The sequence below is a fragment of the Oncorhynchus clarkii genome, chromosome 24 (genome assembly GCF_045791955.1).
Source record: "Oncorhynchus clarkii lewisi isolate Uvic-CL-2024 chromosome 24, UVic_Ocla_1.0, whole genome shotgun sequence".
NCBI lineage: Eukaryota > Metazoa > Chordata > Actinopteri > Salmoniformes > Salmonidae > Oncorhynchus > Oncorhynchus clarkii.
In genome coordinates, this window is record NC_092170.1 from 4,179,091 (window position 1) to 4,195,348 (window position 16,258).

The 16,258-nt window shown below is 44.9% G+C and overlaps 2 protein-coding genes across 3 annotated transcripts; one reads left to right on the forward strand and one right to left on the reverse strand.

Moving 5' to 3' along the window:
- Positions 1-221: 221 nt before the first annotated feature.
- On the forward strand, positions 222-7,885 carry LOC139383095 (latexin-like). Of its 2 annotated transcripts, none has more exons than XM_071127405.1 (7): positions 222-837; positions 5,567-5,731; positions 5,980-6,039; positions 6,296-6,470; positions 6,615-6,751; positions 7,058-7,120; positions 7,208-7,885. In XM_071127405.1, exons 1-7 carry the CDS (start codon positions 685-687, stop codon positions 7,325-7,327), a joined length of 873 nt encoding a protein of 290 aa, XP_070983506.1. In that variant the 5' UTR covers positions 222-684; the 3' UTR covers positions 7,328-7,885. The 2 variants fall into 2 exon arrangements, with proteins under 2 accessions (XP_070983506.1, XP_070983507.1); XM_071127406.1 differs by lacking the exon at positions 222-837 and adding an exon at positions 5,209-5,331.
- On the reverse strand, positions 2,841-14,113 carry LOC139383094 (elongation factor G, mitochondrial). The gene is made up of 18 exons (XM_071127404.1): positions 13,941-14,113; positions 13,620-13,772; positions 13,373-13,505; positions 12,974-13,178; positions 12,763-12,879; positions 12,457-12,607; positions 12,156-12,310; positions 11,861-11,945; positions 11,575-11,712; positions 11,217-11,318; positions 11,028-11,084; positions 10,767-10,904; positions 10,494-10,576; positions 4,841-5,003; positions 4,316-4,460; positions 4,050-4,210; positions 3,874-3,927; positions 2,841-3,681 (listed from the first exon to the last, which is right to left on the reverse strand). Exons 1-18 carry the CDS (start codon positions 14,013-14,015, stop codon positions 3,550-3,552), a joined length of 2,247 nt encoding a protein of 748 aa, XP_070983505.1. The 5' UTR covers positions 14,016-14,113; the 3' UTR covers positions 2,841-3,549.
- Between the last annotated feature and the right edge of the window lie 2,145 nt (positions 14,114-16,258).

Sequence of the window (16,258 nt, forward strand, 5' to 3'; positions counted from 1 at the left end):
AATACATCTATTAGCTTTTATAGGTTTCGCCTTTGTGTTTCATGGTATGGCGTTGTGTATTCCCCACAGGCTTTAAATGGATGGTTTTGACCATATATGGTTCATTAGGGGCGTTACTAAATGCAAACAGCCAAGGTCGTGCACTAGCACTGAGGCTGAGAACAATTGGTGTTTATCAATGGTTACCTCCTACTGGTGTGCTTATGACGCTTGTAGGGTTGTTTGATAAGTCACACATTTTCTATGGGTATGACCATTCTAAATTCCGTTTAAGTAGTATTTTAGAATAGTTTCTACTCAATGTTGATATGAAGCCCCAGGAGTTCTCTTACAAAAAGCTCTTACTTTAAAATAGCATTATTTTCACAACATCAGTGTGGAAATATCTTTAAACTGGAATATCACAGTTCTTACTGAACTGCACCTTTACAGAAATAACTTATCCGGAGGACAGCTCTACTCGGTGTTAAATGTGTAGGCCTATATGAGACTCAGAATTGCAAAAGAGCAGTTTGTTTTGATAAAGACCAAGTAAACAGAACAGGCATTTGAGTCTGGACAGTCTGTTTCCTCTCACTTCATATCCTTCCTCTTACATAACCCTGAACTGGGATCAGTTTGCATTCCTTAGGAGGACTCCTCAATCCTCTCTGGCATTAGTTTTCAGATCTTACAGTGTGGAGTATGGACTGGACGCTACTTATCCTTCTGGTTGTTCCGACCGTGGTCCATGGGAACCCGACAGTGACTGTCAGAACTGGGTCAGGACCACCAGTGGGGTCTGATCAACACCCAAACAGTGTTCCTCTGAGCGAGGACACACAGACAACTACAGAGGTGAGTGAGCTACAAACCCCTAGAATCCACTACTCAGAGAAGGCACATCAGCATAGGCCTACATAACATGCAGAATGAGTCTCCAGTTTGTTTTGCATGAAAATACTGCTTTGACTTAACCTTGTCCAGCTTCTTGTTGTGATACATATTAGATAGTATTTCACAACCAAGTTGTGCTTTCCTGTCTTCCAGATTATATCAAATTCAGGCAACAAAATTCTAACGTCAACCACACAACCATCTGCTAAGTAAATGAAGGAACAATGACACCCTGGTGAAACGGTTATTAAAAAAATATATATAAAAAAAAAAAAACAGCCCATTTTTTTTCAACGGGTGAGTTCCCCCCCCCTCCCCCTCCCTCGATGAAACCTTCACTCTTGCGCAGACATTTAGAAACAAAACATGCCAATTTGAAAAATAAATCAAAGGAGTTTTTTGAGCGAGAATTTCGGGTATTAAGACATGTATAAAAGCAACAGATACCATTAATAAGAAGGGGCTAGAAGCATCTTATATGGTGAGCTACCGAGTGGCTAGGACAGGCAAGCCCCGTACTATTGTGGAGGTCTTCATTCTTCCTGCTGCTGCGGATATGGCTGGGACAATACTGGGGGAAAGGCCAAGAAAAACTATAAAGACAATGCCTTCATCAAACAACACTGTTTCATGACGCATCAGTGACATGGCAGAAGATGTTTTGAAACAATTACCGCTTCGCATAAAAGCCAGTGAATTTTATGCGTTACAGCTGGATGAGTCAACCGACGTGGCGGGCCTGGCACAGCTCCTGGTATATGTCCATTACATTTATGGGGGTTCAATTAAGGAAGACATCCTCTTCTGGAAACCAGGACAACAGGATAGGATATGTTTTAAGTACTGGACAGCTTTGTGACATCAAATGGACTTTGGTGGTCAAGATGTGTTGGTATCTGTACTGATGGCGCAAAAGCCACAACAGGGAGACATAGTGGAGTGGTAACGTGCGTGCAAGCAGTTGCTCTCAATGCCACTTGGGTACACTGCAGCATCCACCGAGGGGGTCTGGCTGTCAAAGGAATGCCTGACAGCTTGAAAAACGTTCTGGACACTACAGTGAAAACTGTTAACTTTTAAAGCATGGCCCCTGAACTCGTGTATTTTCTGCACTATGCAATGATATGGGCAGCGACCATGTAACGCTTTTACAACATACCGAAGTGCGCTGCTTATCAAGGGGCAAAGAATTGACACTTTTTTTAAATTGAGAGATGAGCTTATAATTTTCTTTACTGACCATAATTTTCACTTGTCTGACCGCTTGCATGATGGCGAGTTTCTCACAGGACTGGCCTATCTGGCTGATGTTTTTCTCACCTGAATGATCTGAATCTAGGATTACAGGGAATCTCCACAACTATATTCAATGTGGGGGACAAAATTGAGGCTATGATTATGAAATTGGAGCCCCTCTCTGTCTGCATTAACAAGGACAACACGTCTTTCCATCATTTTTTTGTGTGCAAATGAACTCAAGCTTACAGACAATGTCAAATGTGATACAGCGAAGCACCTGAGTGAGTTGGGTGCGCAATTACACAGATACTTTCCCCGAAACGGATGACACAAACAACTGGATTCGTTATCCCTTTCATGCCCTGCCTCCAGTCCAGTTACCAATATCTGAACAAGAGATCCTCATCAAAATTGCAACAAGCGGTTCTGGTTCTGTTAAAATGTCATTTAAATCAGAAGCCACTGCCAGATTTCTGGATTGGGCTGCGCTCAAGAGTATCCTGCCTTGACAAATTGACGCACTGTTAAGACACTGATGCCCTTTGCAACCACGTACCTATGTGAGAGTGGATTCTCGGCCCTCACGAGCATGAGAACTAAATACAGGCACAGACTGTGTGGAAAATGATTTAAGATTGAGACTCTCTCCAATACAACCCAACATTGCAGAGTTTTGTGCATCCTTTCAAGCACACCCTTCTCATTAACCTGTGAGTTATTCACAATTTTCAATGAACAAATAAAGTTTTATTTAAGACAGCAGAATTATTGATTATTTGTGCCCTGGTCCTATAAGCGCACTTTCTCACTTCCCACGTGCCGGGTTGTGACACACTCATTCTCATGTTTAATACATGTATCGTATAGTGTGTGCGTGTGGCAGGCTTGCAATGATGGCAAAAAACAAAATTTGAGAGTACCCTGACCCTGGTGCTAGAGGGGGTACGCAGCTGGAGGTTGAATGTTTGAAGGTGTACGGGACTTTAAAAACTTTGGGAACCACTGAATTAGATAAATCTTATTTAATATTCTTCATTATAACAACAACATGCTGTACATAGTACAAAACCAGTTAATATACATGCCCAAGTTGAAGTCCAAACTATGAGCTCGCCTCAAGTCTTCATAATAACTGCTAGGCTGTGGGGACAAGGCTGTTTGCTGGAGAGCCGAGGCCAAATGAAAATAGATACTTTAGGACGAGAGTATGACGGAAAACGAGGGCGAATCAAGGAAATCACTTGGTCATCTGTCTGACCATTTGTAGCATTTTGAATGCACATACGATATAATACACCCACCTTGGTAAGGCAGGGCCCAGTATGTTAACAGCAGGTTGAGCGCGGTTTGTGTTTGTCGAGCATTCCATTGCAGTACTGCAATGTGTTTACAATTCAGTGATTGTGTGTGTGTGTGTGTGTGGGTGGTCCACGCTCAGTTCTTCCACTTCCCCTTCTTGGCAGGCAGCTGTCCTGTTGACTCCAGGTATTTGTTGATGAGCTCCTCCTGAGTGCCAGGCAGACAGGGCTGGTATCTGCTGTACTCCATGGTGTATTCTCCTTTCCCCTGGACACAACACACACCCCCACATCAGTTCTCCAGAAAGGATCATAGACTACTTACTTTAGTCCCAAAAAATTAACTAACAAAAACATTGGAAATACAAACTCAATATCATTGAAAATATATGGCTTCGTATCCTTTATTTTTATGACTAATTGACGTCTTGACATCCGACTAGAGCAGCCAGTGCCTTACCTCTGTACAGGACCGGAGCTCTGTGGCGTAACCAAACATGTCATTCAGTGGAATCTGGGGAGAGGAAATGGAGATTAACCATCAAATACACAGTGACTGGACAGACGTTTAACCTATCCTGTCTTTGCAGAAATAAAAAGGCATAGGAAGTATGAGTAGGGCAGAGCTGCACTCACATCAGCATACAAAGTAAAGTAGCCCTCCGCCCCATCCTGCCCACTGATGACGCCATGGCGACGGTTGACCCCGGCGATGACAGTCCCTTGGAACTCATCGGGCGCCACAATTTCTACTGACATGATTGGCTCCAGCACGGCAACGTTGGCCTTCTCCATGGCTACCGAGAGAGAAGACATTCAGTAGGTTTGTCAAAAAGCTGAGAAGCATGGAAAAAGTATAGAGGGAGAACAACAAGGGTGTATTCTGGTTGGTTGACACCCACCTTGTTTAAGAGCACCCTCCCCTGCACGGATGAAGGAGATCTCATTCGAGTCCACCATGTGATGCGCTCCGTCTTCCAATAGGAACTTGATACCTGAGATCTTGTGACCAGTCAGAGGGCCTTTCTCACAGGCCTCTCTGAATCCCTGCAGGACAGAGTGATGAGTGAGGAGATGGAGAATGACTGACAGCGGTGGGCAAACGATGGCCTGCAGGCCCGTTCAAGCCGACCCACGGGAGGTTTGAGTAAAATAAAGTAAAGTGGACCGACATATTTTCAACTGTGTGCAATTTTTGTAGGCCACATTGATTTTGACAAACTAATATGTGCAGCCCTCAATTTTCGAAATACCAATGTGGCCCTCGAGCCAAAAGGTTTGCCCACCCTTGGGGTATCATAAGAGTTCTACTATAATTTCTACCTGAATAAAGCAACAGGATTTAAAATATATATATGTTTTTTAAATGGGAATTACACTTACTCAAGGGCCTAGGTGATTTTCAGAATACAGCCAGACATGCTTACCTTCTCAACAGCCGGCACAAACTGTTTGGGGATGTTAGTTCCGACAGTCTGGTCTTCAAACTCCACTTTTGTGTAGTTCTCTTGGTCCAGAGGTTCCAGAACTCCTATCACTTTACCGTACTGCCCAGAACCACCAGACTGCTTCTTATGGGTGAAGTCAAACCTGCAGAGACAAGCATATCATCAAAATCAGTCATTCATTCAGAGGATTTTCATTAAAGCATTGCTAGGTAAATAACTGCTATAGTTGCCCAAACAATCAATACTTATAAACAAAGTAGCTGTATGGTCATTTGCCATGCTTTTATGTTACAGTAGAGGGGGGAAATGTGTGGCCTGTCTCTTTAAAAAGGGGCGGTCCTAACTAAATTCCTGGCTTGGGAGGAAGCAGGAAGTTTCTACCCCTGCGTGTGGCTGCTCTTCCAACGGTCTGAGTGTCTGCCAGCAACAGCCTCTCAACAGGCAGGGAGTCTCGGACTTTCCAGGCACAGGCAAGAACAGTTTCCTCCCTCTTCCTCCGACACTTTCTACCCTCCCCTTACTCACTGTGTTTCTCTATATTCTCCCCCTCGGTCGTCTCCTTATCTAGAACTAGGGCAGGACCAGACTTCCTGCACCCACAGAGGTCAAAGTCCCATCAGAGCAGACACTCTCCCAACCCTCCTTGCTCTCTCTTATTCCTCCTGTTCGCTCTCATTCCCCTCTCTTCTCTCCGGTGTGGATTAGGTGAGGGAGGTGGTGGTGGAGGAAGTGATGATGACTGGCGTGCTGAACCCAAGTCACTACCCTGCCCGCCGGGCAGCCACGGTGGTCCAACACTACCTGAACACCCGCTACGGCTCACCCTACAGGTGGATATTTCTCAGCAAAGTACACAGCGGCAGCGCAGAGGTAAGAGTGGAGATGGGAAGATCAGTATGCCATGGGGATTGTGTGTGTGTGTGTGTGTAGGAAGGATTCTTGAAGAGGATGGATATGGGAGGTCAGTGTGGATAAAAAGCCAGTTATCAACAGCCGGCACAAACGGCACATTAACAGACTTGGGTATATCATATTTATGTGCCTTAAGGTTTCCTATTGATTATACGGCTTATTTTGACGACTGTTTTAATTAAGTGGTTCACCTCTCTCTCTCTCAGGATGTGGCAGAGATGAGGAAGTATCAACTGGAGCTTACCATGCAGGAAATTATCAGTAACGTAAGATCCGACACACATTCTCTGAGTGACTCACTATTGCACAGACAACAGCAGTCTGAATAAATACATGGTGTGCTCTGTGACCATGGCTACACTGCCACGGTGATAAATACGCCTGTGTTAGACAACCTATATTCCCCTCTCCTGCATCTTCCCCTAAAATACTGCAACACCATTCCTTTCCCAAACACTCCTTTCTTATTCTCCATTTCTCCTCCCCACCTCAACCCCTCACCCTTTCCTCTCCCTATAAAAGGTTTCGGGGCAGTGCTCTGCAGAGCTCTTCTTTCCAGGAGGAGAGGGGCAGAGTGCTCCCCAGGTCCAGGCCTCCTGTGAGGGACTGCTTCAAAGCAACACCACGGCTCAGGAAGAGGCCTTCTACCAGCAACACAGAGCCAGCAATAACATGGTGTCAGGAAACGATATACCAGGTAGATAGAGACACAAATACACACAACTCCGTCAGCCTTAGCATAATGTCCAAACATGACAACCACTCAAATTACCATTTTTGTTCAGACTGTGGTCCATTTGTGGTCTTTCTGACCGTTATGTGTTTGTGGTCTCTTTGACAGACAGCTACGGTCACATGGAGCCCAACATGAAGCCCTTCTGGCACCTTGGGGGTGTGGCCTCCAGTTTCATCATGCTGAGGGAGTCCAATGAGAGCACGCTTTACAACATGGCCCAGGTGGCCAACTTCACACAGCTGGTGAGCAGCCAAGAGAGAGGTCGAGTTCCCGTCCGACTAGATACGCAGGCATTGCATCAACCAATGGTTACGTGCCACGCCATCGACTGTGCAGTCGGCATCAGATTGCTATACCATGTGGTTAGCTGATATGTTAAATACCTATCCAGGCCTGGTATGCGTCTGCAATGTAGTCGGACAGTAACTCGACTAGTACCTCAGTGTAACCATGGAGACATCTGCCCAATTCCAAATTGACCCATAACTCCCGACCCACACACTTTCTGTCCATCCTTCTCACACTTGGTTCTGTCTGTCCCTTAACAGGAGACCGAGAAGGACCAGCTGAGGTTTAACTACAATGTCCTGCTGCATGAAATGATTTCCCAGGTAACTAAAACATTCTGCCACCCGTCTTAACAGAACATCATGACGTCATGTTTATTATTATATAGGAACATTCTTGCGTGTGTGCAGGAGATCATCCACTGGAAGCTGCTAGTCACCTGGTCCCCAGAACAGGGAGTTCAAGTCCTGCAGACTGAGCTGCAGCCAAAGTGCCACAACTGCGAGGCTCCTCCAAACACCACCAACTGAGATACACAGCAAAAATACTCCTCAGCCTTACTCAAAGTGCTGCAAAGAAAAGTATAGCACATCTTTCTTAGGACTTGAACAAAGGGTAAAAAGCCACTTTCTACCTGCTTTGAAAAGCTGAGCTTTATACACATCACACTCGTCTTAGCTTTAGTAATAATGTTTCCCTTCGCCACTACTGCGTCAGAGGAGAGGATAGGGCACACGCCAATGGCCTTACTGCAGCTATGCGAATGCACTGCTTTTACGGTGTCGGCTTGTAAGACGCTTGGTAAGATATAACACATTTGTAAAAGCGTTTTCTGTTAACATACTCTATTGATGAAGTAAAGGGGTCTAATAAATCCAGGGTCGGCCCTCCGGCGCCCCTGATTGGCTACTACACCACCCGCGGCACCCCGGCCATCAGTTCATAGCGTTGACGCAGTTCTCACCCCCACTCCATTCCCGCTTCTCCCGAAGTTCACTCCCACTATCCTTGGTAGCTATGGTGATGTGTGTGTTTATATGGGATTATCAAATTGTGAAACATTAATAAAAAATAATCTGCCAAATAAATGATTGTATTTTTTTTAAGTTTGTGTGTGACGAAGACGATTAGTGATTAATTAAGGCAGTAGCCTAACCTAGCCTGTTAATGTTAGCTAGCTACTACTAGTGGATATCATTTTAGCGAAACAATTTGCTACCATGTCTAAAAGACAAACTATCAGGAAGCAAATATATATATATATATATAAAAAAATTTTTTAAAGTGGCACTAAACCAAAGAAATTCGCTAGTGAAATTTATCAGTGTGGAGAATGACAAACATACGAGGACAGGCCATTCATTCGCCGAGAACAACGAGCCCCCGTTCGCTGATTCTAGCAGGGAAGAGGGCAAACCGGAGGAGTCCGAGCCATGCACTTCCACCGATGATGACAGCTCTCTGGCTGGACAAGAACAGGTGGTCACACCTCCAAACAATGCCGGCAAAGACCCTACTATCTTGGACCCAGATTCGTCGCTCCCTGTCCCCGACGACAGTGGTGGTGCTGCTGCTAAATCTGACTCCTAGGCAAAAAACATAAAAGATCCCGGTGAGAGGCCAAAATATATGAATGGATCTTTATACGGGATATGTTAGTGCAGGCTGGGCCACATCAGGATAAGGAGGGGAATTTCCCAAGAGACAAGGAGCAACGAAAGTTATCGGTGGCCCACTACAAGGATGGCGAACGGGGAGAGACCAAGGCTTGTCTATTCCAAGCAAAACGATGCAGCCTTCTGTTTTTGATGCAAACTTTTTTCACACGAGTGCAAATCTGCTCTAGTCAGGGAAGGAACCGGGGACTGGAAGAATCAGTGCCACCTTCTCAGCTCGCATGAGAAGTCACATGACCATCTAGATAGTTTCCAGAGGTGGAAGGAGCTGGAGATCAGGCTTGTGTTCAAGCAAACTCAGAAGATTTGATTTCAGGACCATGGACAGCTACCGAGAGAGAACATCGCTGACTGCAATGCAGCACCACAGAGGCCACTATAGGTGGAGACTAAATAAATACATTCTGATGTTGGACAATCAAATTCGATATGTAAATAAACTAAATTCGTTGAGGCTGGGTCATTGACATAAAGCTTATTTTACACTGCCCCAGCGAAACGAGGCCCGCCATGCACTTATGAAAGCACTTGATTCCAAAGCTCAAATGATCTTACTGTTTTTTACAGTTCTACAGGAATATTAAAATACATGTTAAATATGTTCTATAAAAGTGTTATTTTAATTGTAACAATTCTGGGGTCGTGCCATGTGTGATAACAGGTGAGATATTATTAATCAGAAACTTGTTTTCCTACTATAGGTAGTAGGTTGCATAGTGATAGCGACAATGGAACTCTCCGATGCTGGGGTTAAAGTAAAATTCCCTTCTGCCTGGTAAGGGACCTCCTATATGTGCACACGGCCACCAAAAATGTTTATGGGCTTATTTCTTCATCTTCCAAAAAATAAGTGGTAAGCCTAACTGTTTGACAGACACATTTATCCTATCCATAGATGTTGGCCAAATACTCCAATACTGTCGCATGCACTGATTAAATACCTCCGTGTCTGGGAAGGGCTTGGTGTGTTTGACTAAAACCAGGGCTCGAATTGACTGAGGTTATCACATACCCTTTGTTAAAGAAAAGGGCCAAAGGATATCTATCGTTTGCTTTATATTTTGAAATAAATACATAAAACGTATCCAGATTATATCAAGCGTTCTATAACAATGCTTAACTCAGTGATATATTGTTATTTTTATTTTATTTAACCTTTATTTCACTAGTTAAGTCAGTTAATAACAAATTCTTATTTACAATGACGGCCTACCGGGGAACAGTTAACTGCCTTGTTCATGGGCCGAACGACAGATTAATTTTTTTACCTTGTCAGCTCGGGGATTCGATCCAGCAACCTTTCAGTTACTGGCCCAACGCTCTAACCACTAGGCTACCTATGGGGATATATTGATTCTTCTCTATGACAATCTGAAGCTAAACTGCAGGCTATAATATTCGAGGAGATTTTTTAAAAATAATTGATTTAGCTATTCTGTCCCTATTAATTGAGCCTTTCTTTTTCTGAAAAGAGTAGATGTTTGTTTAAACACAGTCAGCTTTTAGGGAAGCACTTCTATTGTTGGGTTACACAACGGACGAGTCGCAAGCAGTTGAAGTTGACAGTTTTCTGAGTCAGTAGAGCCTCTGTCTGGGTAACTTTTGAAAGTGCCATGCTTAGATTCATAAGGATGTCTAAGATGTAATTATGTGTCTCACCTAGGGCGGCAGAACGTGCAGGGCATTGGCGATTTTGTCAATGTAATCAGATTGAAAATATTAGGCTGTTATTGACATTAAACTGTTTATATAGCCTACTAACCAGATGTGTTACATTGTTTAATTTGTAGCATAGGCCTATTAATTGGGATGCTATTATGTTATGTGCCTCCGACTTTTAGCTGAGAAAAGAATTGGCCCAATACCAAACATATTGGGGGCGGGTCAGATTTTTGTCTTGGCGGCAGAACGTCCAGGACCGGCCCTGAATGAAGCCATCACTGTAAACAATTGAATGCTTCTGAGAGTGGTTCAATTGGACATCGTTGGCGCTTGTGTGTCTGTTAGGAGTGGTACTTACGGTACCGCACTGGTCACGCTCTCCCTGAAGGATACCTTTGGTTTTCCCATCGCACAGGGGCAGTTATACTCCCTCTCCATCCTCTACAGAAAGACAGCGAGAAAGTAAAAGGTCAGCTTGATTTACTGCACTGAAATGCCATTAAAGATTCTAGATGTTTGGAAGTCTAATACATTCAAGACAACTTAAGCCACTGTAAAAACAGGATGAAACAAAAACACTGCTGACAGAAGGATCTTCAGATCTCCGGAGAGCTGAGCCCTAGACTTGTACCTGTGAGTAGATCTCCAGGTGCAGTTCTCCCATGCCAGAGATGATAGTCTCCTTGCTTTCTGTGTCAAAGTGGACCCTGAACGTGGGGTCTTCTCTGGTGAAGCGGTTGATGCCTTTAGAGAACTTATCCATGTCATTCTGATCCACAGGAAGAGAGTTTATTACTGATAATACATACTATTTCAGTGGAGTATATGAGCATCGAGCCTTAGTATGGTCATTTAGACTCCTCATACTACATCGAATACAAGAGGGGCCCACCTTGTTGGACGGCTTCATAGACATGGAGATGACAGCCTCTGGAATGTGGATGGACTCCTGTGGGAGAAACACATGTTGAATGATGCCCAAGGTCATAACATTATAACAGATCGATCGCGACTTTAAATACATGTTAGTGAGTGCTGAATGGTTGTTTATCTAGTCTGGACAATGGCCATAGGGATGTACCATGGAGAGGTTGGCGCTGGTCCGGGAGGTGAAGGTGTCTCCGCTGGCACAATCGATCCCAAAAAGGGCACAGATGTCCCCTGCATACACCTCCTCCACATCCTGACCAAACAGTTTGACGACACCAAATTAAGATTGTTTCAGTTATAAAAATGTATAGATAAAGTTGCTTGTAAATCGTGAGATGTTATCACTAGGATAAGTCAGGTAGGGGGATCTGGGTCATTGGTTCTGGGTGGTAGAAACAAACTAAAAAACAAATACGGAACATTACCGTTCTAACCAATCACAGTGCTGTGCCTTTCATAGCACTGAATCTGTTGGTCTACTCTATTTACATTCACTTCCTGGTTCTCACCTCCATCTGGTCAGCATGGAGACGCACTAGCCTCTGCACACGGACCTTCTTGCCAGTGCGTGTATTGATGATATACTCTGTCTTCTTCAGACAGCCCTGGTACACACGCACGTACGTCAGCTGACCAAACCGACCCGCCTAGAACAGAGTAAGGGGAAGAGAGGAGAGAAAGGCCACAATCCCCATATACGGTTTATCACACAAATAAAGTGTATACAGTAAATGTGCCAGATTACTTGCTGAAGATGGTTTGCCACACAGCGTTTGAGCGCTGTGATGTGTTCACCTCCAGTTTGAAGGCCAGGCCAACGAAGGGCTGCGAGGCGTCTCTGGTGGGATCCATCAGGATCTTAGTACTGTCACTGGACTCCCTGCCACAGGGGAAACAGCACAAGGACAGTGGTGAAATCTTCCATTGACATCAATAGATTAATGGCACAAAATGTCAAGTTACGCATGCATTGTTCAAGTTTGTCCCCGAGCCCATACTCTGACCGGATTTTGGCATATCAATTAATCATTCAAAGACGGCCATGTCATATTGAATGGTGCCACTGTCTAGGCACAGAGGTCATACTCACTCATCGTTGAAGAGGGCGTAGTTGTTGACCTCTGTGGGGTTGGGCAGATAATCCAGCACTGCGTTCAATAGAGGCTGGACCCCCTTGTTCTTCAGGGCAGTTCCCACCAGCACGGGGCTGAAGAGCCGCTGCACTGTGGCCCTGCGTATGGCTGTCTGTGGTAGGAGAGACGGGAGAGGTCAGGGCCCAGGGGGCAGAGTTCACAGGTCATAGCAGAAAACATGACAGATCCGGAAGATCAAATTACATCATTTATTGCGATGTCCCAAAACATAATGAACAGACACACACACACACACACCTTGAGTTCTGGCACGGTGGGGATCCTCTCCTCCAGGAACATCTCGCCCAGGGTCTCGTCAGCGTTAGCCACACACTCCACCAGCTCCTGTCTCCTGTCTGCAGCCTCCACACGGAACTCCGCCGGGATCTCATCTAACCGAATATTCTGTCTGCAGGAACCACAGAGGACAGGAGGATTTGTCTTTTTTTCGTACATTTTTTCTTCTTCCAGTTAAGAGGGTTGCCAGCTATGGAAATGTTTCAGGCCTGAGATGTAAGTAATCTCTAAATGCCTGCCGTTGTCACACATCCTCCATTCTCTTACCCGAATGGGCCCTCAAAGTACATGCTGCGCTCCTCTATGAGATCTATGATGCCCTTCATGTTCCCCTCCAGACCGATGGGGATGTTCACAAAGGCTGCGTTGTGGCTCAGCTTGGTCCTGACAGAGGGAACACAGTCGGACTCAGAACAGAGCTTATGGAAAACCAGATTAGTCGATCCGTCTACTCCACCGTATCTGTATATCTGCTGACCTCATGGCCTGCAGGGCGCGGCTGGGGTTGGCTCCCATGCGGTCCAGCTTGTTGATGAAGGTGAGGAAGGGAACATTGTAGCGTTTCATCTGTCTGTTCACGGTCAGGGTCTGGCACTGGACCCCGCCAACTGCACATAGGACCAGGATCGCCCCGTCCAAAACACGCAGGGCTCGCTCCACCTCGATGGTGAAGTCCACATGGCCTGGACAAGGACAGAGAGGAGGAAACTGGGGTTAAAGTCAAAAGCAAAAATACATCCTAAGTTCAACAGCTGTTGGCTACACTAGCATCGATCTGTGACCTATGGTATATCCGTAAAAAAAAAAAAAAGAAAGAACCTGGTCATAAGATCTGTGTTGCCACTAATGCAAATCTTTCTGCCAGGTACAACCATACCTGGGGTGTCGATGATGTTGATGTTGTAATCCTTATAGACGGTGTATGTGGCAGCTGACTGGATGGTGATGCCTCTCTGCCTCTCCAGCTCCATCGAGTCCATGGTGGCCCCGACTCCATCCTTTCCCTTTACCTATAGAGTTAGAGGGAACCACAGTATTAGTCTGTCTGTGTCTCCCTCTAAAACACACACTTCAATTAGCTACTGCAATAAATCAGAGCCGGATTATGATCATGATTAACTCACCTCATGGATCTCTGCTATCCTGCCCGTGTAGAAAAGGACGCGCTCCGTGAGTGTGGTCTTCCCCGAGTCGATGTGCGCCGAGATTCCGATGTTGCGGATTCTTTCATTGGGGACGATACCAGAGGAGCACGACCGACAACTGTTCATCAACACCTATAAAATGAAGAAAAAAATTGACATCTTTCAGAATAGTTTCTATATTATTAGCTAACGTTATACAACGCGAGACAGGACATCCAGTGGTTAGATAGCTAACCTAGCGTGTCCATTTCCATCCCTTCTCACCTGTCCTATTCTCAACGGCTTGGGGTATTTTCTTACCTTTTTTAATGTTAGTGTTCCCGGTTTCCTTAAATGTGTCTGACCTAAGGTTAGTCCTGCTTTTAGAAGTCGCATTTTGATGGTAGACAGGACGGGTTTAGCTCCGTTTACACAACCCCCACTGGATGTCAGTCAACCCGTGAAAGTCACCGTACCGCACGCCGGTTCGTTGTGAAACATTACTTCCTGGACTACGGCATGTCTGAGGAGTCAAACTTGGGGGGGATCGACAAATCCACTTTGCCAAATTTAACAGTGACTCACATTGGCAAGGCGGACAAACGTGTGCTAGTTCACTCCCAAAAATCCAAACGTAGCACCAGACAAAGCCATCTACACTGAACAAAAATATGAATGCAACATGTAAAGTGTTGGTCCCATGTTTCATAATCTGAAATAAAAGATCCCAGACATTTTCCATACACACAAAAAGCATATGTCTCTCAAATTCTGTGCACAAATTTGTTTACATCCCTGTCAGTGAGCATTTCTCCTTTGCCAAGATAATCTGTCCACCTGACAGGTGTGGCATGTCAAGAAGCGGATTAAACAGCATGATCACTACACAGGTGTACCTTGTAATGAAGATAATAAAATGCCACTAAAATGTGCAGTTTTGTCACATAACACAATGCCACAGATGTCTCAAGAGAACGTGCAATTGGCATGCTGACTCCAGGAATGTCCACCAGAGCTGTTGCCAGATAATTCAATGTTAATTTCTCTACCATAAGTCGCCTCCAACATCATTTTAGAGAATTTGGCAGTATGTCTAACCGGCCTTACAACCGACATGTGTAACCTGCCCAGGACCTCCACATCCGGCTTCCTCTCCTGCGGCATTGTCTGAGGGGGTACTGAGGAGTATTTCTGTCTGTAATAAAGCCCTTTTGTGGGGGAAGACAAATTCTGATTAACTGGGCCCTTGGTACCCCAGTGGGTGGGCATAGATTCCAAGTGGGTAGGCCTATGCCCTCCCATGCCCACCCATGGTTGCACCTCTGCCCAGTCATGTGAAATCCATAGATTAGGGCCTAATGAATTTATTTATATTGACTAAATTCCTTATATGAACTGTAACTCAGTAAAATCTTTGAAATTGATGAATGTTCCATTCATATTTTTGATCAGTATAAATCATGTTATGTGCTCCTAACTTTTTAAAGTGGAGAGCACCAGTGCTACCAATTTAAAAAAAAAAGCTTATTTCGAGCCCTGGATGAAATACAGTACTCCAGTACTCCAGTACTCCAGTACTCCAGCCTACACGGGAAAACATGTATGCTTCTGCTTTTAGAAACTTATTCCGTGAGCTGTTGCAGTGTTCAGTTTATAACATGTCATGAATATCACTCACTATAATATGTATTTGGTTGAACTGAATCACACACCGGGCCTATCGTTGGCTATTGTTTGGCTATGACTTGGGCAGAGTTTATTATGAGAGTGGGCTTTATCCGTTGAGGGTGTGTCTTTCTTTCTATGTCATAAAATGTGTGGCGTGGAGTGAGCAACTTAAACGGAAGGACTCGAGCCTTGGGGACCGGAAGAAAGATGGATCCAGCATGGCCGGACAGAATGGAGATGCTCACTAGATACAACTAGAGGACGAGAAGGATGACTGTTTCTGGAGTGGAGGAATATTGAATATGATGGAAGACTGTGATGAAGGAAATGGAACAGAAGGGGGCTAAAGTTGTAAATGAGCATAGGTTTTTGGTTGGAGTACGATTCACTAGCAATAATGCTTTTTTGGGGGGAGATCCATTTTGAAGTATCAAGGATGGTAAAAGATGCATTAGGAAAGGTGGAGTTGGTCAGAGAGACCAGAAGTGGTTTTGTTTTAACTTCTTCTGTGCCCGAAAGACCAGAAGGAAAAGGCATTAAGGCTCTATAAACTATCGACAAATGAAGTGGAGAGTCTCGATTTTTGGAGCAGAGCATCGTTAAAAGGTGTAATCTCTCATGTCGCATTGGATTTTGAGGCCTTGTGGTTTAGGGAGGAACATATCAGGAGTAGTTGGAGCACGCTGTCTGAACCGTGCATTGGATTGAAAAAGATGGGAAAGCCTGTTGGTATTATTGATGTTTGACGAAGAGTATCTCCCTTCACATGTGAAGCGGGGATATGTGAGATATGCAGTGAGTGCTTTCATGTCCAAGCCGTGTTTTGCCGAAATTGCAAAAGGTATGGCCACGTATCAAGTGTGTGTTGAAGGAATGAAGAATCTGAGGATGTACGGCGTTGCAATTGTGCTGGAAATCACATTCCCAATTCCCCGGAGTGCCCGGTTAAGGGTAAAGGAGTTTGAACTGGC

Bases quoted from the DNA above. Each gene is read 5' to 3' on its own strand.
- LOC139383095 (XM_071127405.1), top strand. From the start codon at position 685: ATGGACTGGACGCTACTTATCCTTCTGGTTGTTCCGACCGTGGTCCAT. The intron at 6,040-6,295 runs GTAAGATCCGAC...TCCCTATAAAAG, and splicing joins TGCAGGAAATTATCAGTAAC to GTTTCGGGGCAGTGCTCTGC. The intron at 6,752-7,057 runs GTGAGCAGCCAA...GTCCCTTAACAG, and splicing joins TGGCCAACTTCACACAGCTG to GAGACCGAGAAGGACCAGCT.
- LOC139383094 (XM_071127404.1), bottom strand. From the start codon at position 14,015: ATGCGACTTCTAAAAGCAGGACTAACCTTAGGTCAGACACATTTAAGG. The intron at 13,506-13,619 runs GTGAGTTAATCA...CTAACTCTATAG, and splicing joins GGATAGCAGAGATCCATGAG to GTAAAGGGAAAGGATGGAGT. The intron at 3,928-4,049 runs GTGAGTGCAGCT...TCCTCTCCCCAG, and splicing joins ACTTTACTTTGTATGCTGAT to ATTCCACTGAATGACATGTT.